Below are 8,734 nucleotides of genomic sequence, written 5' to 3'. Positions count from 1 at the left end.
AATATCATGAACGCGCACCAGATCTGTGTGAGAAGATGACACATTGGCCCATAGGTGTCTAACACATGATAAATTGTCGTTACAAAGATATCACAGCTGTCGCCTAGATTGCCATGCCCATGTTGCAGTCTGATGATTAAATTGCTGTTATGTCTCGATCTAGTCGGCTGGCGCGGGTTCGGTCAAAAATGCTATGCAACTCCAAGGCAAAATCCACAATAGGATAAATTAAATTAAAGGAGTGACCGGTGCTTAAAATGCTTTTAGAGCCTTTTGATAAGTTCTCCAACATTTTGTTTTCTTCAAACGGAAAATGCAAGCAAATTCCCAAATTTCTCAGTTCGGCTGCCGTGCCAAGAGTAGTGACATCTTTTTACCACCTGTGACTGTGATCAGAATCATTCTCCACCGCATGCGCAAATAATTGTTGCAATTCTTTCACGCACAAAAATGTTTAAGTAATTTAAAACCGGGGCGTGAACGGCTATATTTGGCGCGCGCATCTCCGCTGCATGCGCCACATTTCTCTTCCTTTCCCTTGGCTCGTCGTCCTTGCCAAATTTACGCCCGACCAATCTTCGCGATCGTAATGGCGCCCGTGCGGTGAGCGAGCGCGCGCGCACGCACGCACAAGCCGTCGGCCGCGGTGGTACGCTCGATCGTTCGCCGGAGATGGCGTCGTCGACGGGCGACGGCGGCGCGGGAGGTTGGGGAGACGGGGATCCCCCGCCGCCGCCGGTGATGAAGAAGCAGCCGTCGCGGCTCGCGTCAGGGATGAAACGGCTCGCGTCCAAGGTGTCGACGGAGATGCGGGGCCTCAAGCGGACGCACTCCAGCGCGCAGTCGGGCCTGCGCGGCCTGCGCTTCCTCGACAAGACGTCGGGCGGCAAGGACGGCTGGAAGTCCGTCGAGAAGCGGTTCGACGAGATGAGCACCGACGGCCGCCTGCACAAGGAGAACTTCGCCAAATGCATCGGTGAGCTTCCACTAGCATTGTGCTCTGCTTTCATGTGCTACGTCTCTCCAGGGTGTTCAGGTGTGCGGCGTCGTGGTTCTTGCTGAGCCTTGCCACGGATTGTCCACGTTGCGACGATGCTAGGTTTCCTTTGGTAAAATCAAGTAAATATTTTGGTTACAAATCTAACAAATTTTAAAATAATGTCATATATTTCTGATTTTCCAGCACTTTTTCATCCTTTCTCATGCTTGTAGCAGTGAAATCGAATTGTACTAACTGGTCCATTAGGAAATTCGGTTAATTTCATTTTAAGATAGTTCTGGGTTTCCTTTTAAGCTCTTCGAATGTCGTTCTCTAATAGTCGGCAAGAAGCAAAGCAAGATCATGCAAAGATCCATTCATCCATATAGCATTCCTGTGACAATCAGAAAAACTAACACCAGCAAGGAAGCAACACATTGCTTAATTGGTTTATACAGTGTGTGACCTGGTGCTCCTCTGCATCTTAAAGGTATGGCCGATTCCAAGGAGTTTGCAAGCGAGGTGTTTGTGGCATTATCTAGGAGAAGACATATTAACCCAGACGATGGTGTAGCAAAAGAACAATTGAAGGAATTCTGGGAAGAGATGACGGACCAGAACTTCGATTCCCGGCTACGCATATTCTTTGACATGTAAAGATCTACTACTCTCCATCTTTTCCATATCCAGTCCCCATTGCTTGACTCTCAAGTCTCAATGCTCCTTTAAACCAGGTGTGACAAGAATGGTGATGGAAAGCTCACAGAAGACGAGGTCAAGGAGGTCATTGTGCTAAGTGCCTCAGCAAACAAGCTCGCCAAGCTGAAGAACCATGCTGCAACCTACGTTTCACTTATCATGGAAGAGCTGGACCCTGATGATCGCGGTTACATTGAGGTACACGAAGAAACTAAAACCTGATCTTCTTTCCGAAAAATAAAAAACAACAGGCCAGCAGCACCTGCATACCAAGTGAATGTAATTTGTCGATGCAGATTTGGCAGCTGGAGACGCTACTCCGCGGGATGGTGTCGGCCTCAGGGCCGCCTGACAAGATGAACATGGCGTCCGCAAGTCTGGCGAGGACGATGGTACCCTCCAGCTACCGGAGCCCACTGCAGAGGCGCATAAACCAGACCGTCGACTTCATCCACGAGAACTGGAAGAGGATATGGGTGCTCACGCTGTGGGGTATCCTCAACATTGTCCTCTTCATATTCAAGTTCATTCAGTACAGGAGGCGCGCAGTGTTTGAGGTGATGGGCTACTGCGTCTGCATCGCCAAGGGCGCCGCCGAGACCCTCAAGCTCAACATGGCGCTCATACTGCTTCCGGTGTGCCGGAACACGCTGACGTGGCTCCGATCCACCGCGCTCAGCAGGGTCGTGCCGTTCGACGACAACATAAACTTCCACAAGGTGAACACACAAGCCCCCACCTTCTGAGTTGCCATTTCATACTGGATTAATATAATCTTCTGGCATGTTTGCGATGGTCACAATGTCCAGGTTATTGCTCTTGCAATCGCAATCGCTTCGGCAACCCATACGCTTGAACACGTATTCTGCGACTTCCCCAGGGTGGTCTCGTGCCCCAAGGAAAAGTTCATGGAGAAGCTGGGGCCCTTCTTCAACTACGTTCAACCAACATGGCCGATTCTGTTGACGAGCATCCCGGGATGGACCGGAATCCTCCTGATCCTGATCATGTCCTTCTCCTTCACGCTGGCGACACACTCCTTCCGGAGGAGTGTCGTGAAGCTGCCGTCCCCGCTGCATCACCTGGCCGGCTTCAATGCCTTCTGGTACGCCCACCACCTGCTGGTCATCGCGTATATCCTCCTAGTGATGCACTCCTACTTCATATTCCTCACCAAGCAGTGGTACAAGCGAACGGTATCTCCCTTACAACCTATTCGTTTTGTTCAAGTAGTAGTATTCAATTGGTTGCAATGTGTTTAAATTAGCTTGAAACTGTGATTTTGATTGTGCCATTCAGACATGGATGTACTTGGCAGTCCCTGTCATCTTCTATGCCTCCGAGAGAAGTATCAGAAAAATTCGTGAGAAAAGTTATGATGTGAGCATAATCAAGGTAGAGTAAAGTGAAATGATCACTTTCTTAAATTTCTCTTGAACTCTGCAAGAATATGATAGGATTATTATTAATTTATTTTACTTGTGTGTCGCACAGGCAGCAATTTACCCAGGAAACGTGCTCTCAATTTACATGAAGAAGCCACCGAGCTTCAAGTACAAAAGTGGGATGTACCTGTTTGTAAAGTGCCCAGACGTTTCTCCTTTCGAATGGTACAAATGCAGTGTTGTCAATTGTTATCATCCAAGGCACGACGCTCCTAAGGCTCTTTCCTAAAATTTGCCAAATCTTGCAGGCATCCCTTCTCCATCACTTCAGCGCCTGGAGATGACTACTTGAGCGTTCATATCCGTACATTAGGTGACTGGACGTCAGAACTCAGGAACCTGTTTGGGAAGGTATTTTATCTGAGCAGAAATGGAACGCTGGATTCCTTTCAGGCATAATGAAGTTATTTTCCATTCTATGCCAAGTTTGTGGGATTGTTACAGGAATACTCTGTTTCATGCAGGCTTGTGAAGCAGAAGTAACTTCTAAGAAGGCTACACTAGCTAGACTCGAAACAACTGTTGTGGCACATGGCTTATCAGAGGAAATTAGGTGATTATGCGTCATCTCCTCATAAGCTGGCTATATGCTCTTTCCCTATCAGAATTTCATAACGCTATATTATGATTGAGATAAAGCAACACTTTTATGAACAGATTTCACAGTGTTTGTAATTGGAAAATTTATCTTAAGACGACGCTATTTGTTTTTTTAAGCTATGCATATTTCAAGCTGATTTGGTTTTATTCATTCAGGTTTCCGAAAGTCTTCGTAGATGGCCCTTATGGTGCACCGGCTCAAAATTACAAGAAATACGACATTCTTTTGCTTATTGGGCTAGGAATTGGCGCGACTCCTTTCATCAGCATCCTGAAGGACCTCCTGAACAACATAAAGTCCAACGAGGTAAACCAGGAGCTGCAGAGCACGCATGACGCCGAGTTAGGTTGCAGTTTCAAGACCAATGGGCCAGGAAGAGCCTACTTCTACTGGGTTACCAGAGAGCAGGGCTCCTTCGAATGGTTCAAAGGTGTTATGAACGACGTCGCCGAGAGCGATCACGATGTAATACTCCCACCCTGACTTCCTCAGTAAACAACCCAGCTTTATGTTCATCCATTTCTACTATTAGAAAACAATTCATCCTCTGCCTACGCATACAGAATGTGATAGAGATGCACAATTACCTGACCAGCGTGTATGAGGAAGGCGACGCAAGATCAGCCCTGATTGCCATGGTCCAATCACTTCAGCACGCAAAGAATGGCGTGGATATTGTCTCAGGCAGCAAGGTGAAAGCATTTTACCATGGTCCACTCTCTTATTAGCTGCAAATAAGTTCAGGTGTGGTATATATGCATGCCCTTTTCTTACTGTTGGTTGTGCAGATCCGAACGCATTTCGCAAGGCCAAACTGGAGAAAGGTATTCACTGATCTGGCCAATAACCACAAGAACTCACGCATAGGTACGTCCACATCTGACAAAATTGAGCCGATGCCCCCTATTTAGAGGCAGACTGCTAAGAAATGCCATGAATCTGCAGGTGTTTTCTACTGTGGATCTCCAACACTTACGAAGACCCTGAGAGATCTTTCGGTAGAGTTTAGCAATACAACGACCACCCGATTCCATTTCCACAAAGAGAATTTCTAAGAAGCAACGGCATGGGCCTGAGCCCTGGCCCGTCTCGTGTGCCCCACTGCATTCGTGATCAAGCCCTACAGAAGCCATAGCTGGGGTTGGTAGTCGGGACAAGGCTATGTGCCTGTGCAGCAGGTCAGATTTTGAGTGGCCTTGTAGAGCCTTTGCTTCGTGGAGCAGGGGGCTTTAATGGACCAAGAGCCTTTTTCTTGGCCGGCTTGCTGGGAGCCTGGTCAGGTTTGGTCTTGGAGGCGTGTATGCCAAACCCAGGGAAATTCAGCAATCAGCATAAGAAGTTCCATGTAGAAAATTGATAAGTGTTATGTAACTTTTTTCAGTCATATCTTTTTTTAGTTGAAATGACGAATTGGGACCAGGTCAGGTGGAGGACTGTTCGGATACCGACCCCAAAGACCTGAGTTCACGTCTACTTCGACCAGAATGTAGATGATATTTTCTATTTTATAAAATTGTTTCATAGATATTATTCTCTTTTAAGGAACAGGTTATTTATTTCAGACATGGTATTATAGTGTATATGATAAAATTAAAATCACAGCTGATTGGGTGAATGACGATGCAAGAGTGTACACAACCTACCTGGTCTCTTCTGGTGCATCCCACATTTACCTAAGATCTAGTCTATTTATCTGTACCTATACAAATGGCAAATATTAAGGAAATTTGATCACATATTAAATAGAAAAAGAAAAACATCCGTAGTTCCATCTATTGTGGGGTCGGGACAACTGTAACGGTCGAAATTAAAAGTTTGTGTCAAAGGGTTCATGGGGATCAGATTGCTAAAAGCAACACGGGGTACACATAGAACCGCGTCAGTATACAAACAAAACCTGTACGTATAGAACCTAGGTCTTACACTGGTCAAAGTCGTCTCCAATATTCTGACGTTTAGTCATAATAAAAAACACTAGAAATATCTTTGCATGCTACGGGACTTTAAATAGTTCTTCTCGTCGGAAATTCACGTAGCTCAGACCGGGGGAGTTTGCATGCATTAGTACAGAATATTAAATAGATGCATTAGTTCTAGATCCAACGGTTAGAGACTGGGAGGGAGCAGGGAGGGGCCATTACTCTCGGTTGGAGCCACCAACAGGCACTAATCCGGACTAAAGGTCCATCATTAGTCATGGTTGGTACTAATGGCGCGCGGCGTCTTTAGTCCCGGTTAGAGCCACCAACTGGGGCTAAATTCCCAGGATCTTTTTTTGCCCATTCTTCCTCCCCATGCTCGAGCCATTCTTCCATTCGTGTTCTTCCTCCTTATGGCTCAGGTGAGAGGAGTTCATACCCATTTTCTCCAAGATTTGTGAAGGCTTTTAATTTCATCTCCATCCAAAGGTTAGAAACTTCATCCTCTCAACTTCCATTGCTACTGGAGCTTATTTCATGGTTTAGAAATAGAGAAATTTGAGGTTATTTAGATAGAGAAAAATATTGGAGTTTTTTCAATTTATACACCATTTGAGCTCAAATTTAACTAAGGTTTGCATGTGTAGATGTGATTTACTTGTATTAGTAGATCAAAATGAGTATATAGAGTAGAATGCTATTTTTTTTGAATGGGAGTATATAGAGAGAGGGAAACACTATTTAGAAAAAGGTAGATATTAAAATAAGTGTATATAATGGGGAGCCTGAAAAAATATAGATATTAAAATGAGCATATACAATGCAAGTGATTTAGTTTATTGACTTGTGTATTTAATTATCGGTTAATGAGTAACTTTTTCCCTTTCTTCCCGGGCTGTGGATCAGGGCCAGCCCCCTCGAGTACAGAGGTCCATGAACCACGGAATGAAGCCGGACCGTGGCTGCTCTTGCACTCACCATGTGCTCATAGGAATGAAGTCAAGAGGATGAGGGTAAAGTCCACTCACTGGTCCAATCAGATACTTAAGCTTACCGATTAGCATATTCTTGGCATGTGATTAGTACGTTTAAAAACTTAACCACCACTACCACACACCATGGCCTTAGCCAGTTTCGCTACACAGACGGGGCCTCAAACATCAACATGAACATCATACCATAGCCCCATCCATCGATCTTATGTTTCCAACATAATTTCAACAGTCAACTCCTATTTTCTCGCGAGTGACAGGAAATCACTCGACTTCTACCGGAGTCCTATTAGCATAGCACTCTAACGAATCCTACAACTAGTGTTTCAACCATGAGTATCTAGGAGCATGCAACTATGGTTTTCATCCAACTCTTATAACTTAATGCACAAGTAAAAGGAGTAATAAGTTGCATAATTTGAGAATAATAGGATTAATGCTCCGAGACTTGCCTTCCTGAGCAAAACTAGCCTTGGGCTCTTCCGAACTTTGGTTCGGGTCTTCGGTGATTTCATTTTGATTAAGCTGAGCTTCTCGCTGCTCACTTTCGGACTCGGGCACCAACTCGTATGTTCCGTCAGCGAAAGAAGCCAATTCTACATGAATGCACATGTATGAGTTGTTTTAATGGTGCATGATAAAAAACTATTTCACTATAAAGTTGTAATTCAACAAAATTAAGTTAAGTTGTAAAGCACTTCATTTATATTTCCTTGAACAGTCATTTGTCGAGTATTATCTAGATTAACTAACTTCATTAAGTAAGTGAGGGGTTTTGCCATTTCATAAACGGCTATTTTTCAAAAGTAAGCATGGATTATTTAAAAAAAAAATAACTACTAGAGATAGTTTCTGGTATTAAGATTTTTATGCAGACAATATTACTTAAGTACAAACTCACTGTAAAATTTCCAGTCATTTTTATTCAGCAGATTAATCATGAAAAATACATTAAAACAGCTACTGCTAAGATCAAGATCCATTAATACAGAACCAACCATGCAAAAACTAGTGCTCAACATTTTACTGAGTACTCCTAAGCTTATGGTGAGTCTACTGTAAATTTTTCAGATTTTAGTATGCAAGATACGGAGCATAGAAAATAAGTTTCTCTATATTAATCAAGATTTCTACAGGCAGAAGTTTCTCTATCTCAAACTTTTCCAACAGTATAATCTACTCCAAAATATCCTCTGGTAAAAATATCATAATTTTCTAAGTAAAGAAAGTATTTATACTAATTTAATGTGTTTATTTATTGCAAAAATTACTTGAGCAAGATCCAGTGGAGCATAAAGCTCTAAACTTTTCCTACAGTATCTAGGAATCACTATAACACTACTGTAAAAGTTGAATTTCATGAATCATAGTATAACACCTAGAATAAATAGATTTATTTACACATGGCCTAGAACAAGATCTAATAAAATCTATAGCTAGGGTTTTGATCTGGCCCTGAAATTTTTATACAGAGGTCATCTCCTAGACACTAAACTACTGTCCAAAAATCTCCAACGGTGCATGTCCATAACTTGAGATCCAATTAAGTGCTAATAAAACCAGTTCTTAATCTAGAGCTAAAACTATAAAGAAACTGCACATGGTCATGTAAGAAAAGTGGTAGGTCTTGCTGCAAGGATTCCAAAACATTTTAGTTTGCAGTTTTAGGATTTTTCTACAATTTTTAAACGAATTTACAAGTTCATTGTTTTTTGAAAATAAAAAAAAATAGGGTCTCGCAGATAGGTCCCTGACTTTTGCAACAAGAACTCTACCAAGATCTAATTTCTTGCAATGTGGCTCTTGGCCGGATTCTATGGTGGGGAGGTAAAAATATCACGACTCCATTCTTGCGGTAAAAGAATAATGACGTGTCGGCCTTTGAAGATGAGAACTCAAGAGCTTGCAACTTTTAACTCTGCTTTGAATACCAAGCTCTAGGGGCTTGTTTCAAGCCATTTAGGGTGCGTTTGGTTCAACTGTAAGCTGTGAAAAAGCTGCTGTCAGATGTCTGCTGTGAAAAAACTGCTATGAGATGCTTGCTGTGAAAAAGTTGAAAGTCGTTTGGTTCAAACTGCTGTGAGTTGTCGACTGTGAAA

At 43.3% G+C, this 8,734-nt stretch overlaps 1 protein-coding gene across 1 annotated transcript; it reads left to right on the top strand.

The window, feature by feature from the left end:
• The first annotated feature begins 741 nt into the window (after nucleotides 1-741).
• LOC112894464 (putative respiratory burst oxidase homolog protein H) lies at nucleotides 742-4,838 on the top strand. Its single transcript, XM_025962190.1, has 13 exons — nucleotides 742-976; nucleotides 1,470-1,632; nucleotides 1,714-1,876; nucleotides 1,975-2,397; nucleotides 2,488-2,874; nucleotides 2,978-3,073; nucleotides 3,173-3,288; nucleotides 3,372-3,474; nucleotides 3,588-3,676; nucleotides 3,880-4,189; nucleotides 4,288-4,416; nucleotides 4,513-4,591; nucleotides 4,670-4,838. The coding sequence occupies exons 1-13, from the start codon at nucleotides 742-744 to the stop codon at nucleotides 4,777-4,779; spliced, it is 2,403 nt and encodes an 800-aa protein (XP_025817975.1). The 3' UTR covers nucleotides 4,780-4,838.
• Nucleotides 4,839-8,734: the final 3,896 nt, after the last annotated feature.

The sequence above is a fragment of the Panicum hallii genome, chromosome 5 (assembly GCF_002211085.1).
Source record: "Panicum hallii strain FIL2 chromosome 5, PHallii_v3.1, whole genome shotgun sequence".
Lineage (NCBI taxonomy): Eukaryota > Viridiplantae > Streptophyta > Magnoliopsida > Poales > Poaceae > Panicum > Panicum hallii.
The sequence above is the reverse complement of the archived record's forward strand: the minus strand, read 5'-3'. Positions and strand labels throughout refer to the sequence as shown.

Excerpts from the sequence above, each read along its gene's own strand:
- LOC112894464 (XM_025962190.1), top strand. The coding sequence starts at position 742 with ATGAAGAAGCAGCCGTCGCGGCTCGCGTCAGGGATGAAACGGCTCGCG. Across the intron at positions 3,074-3,172 it reads ATGATGTGAGCATAATCAAG|GCAGCAATTTACCCAGGAAA; the intron begins GTAGAGTAAAGT and ends TGTGTCGCACAG. Across the intron at positions 3,289-3,371 it reads GACGTTTCTCCTTTCGAATG|GCATCCCTTCTCCATCACTT; the intron begins GTACAAATGCAG and ends CAAATCTTGCAG.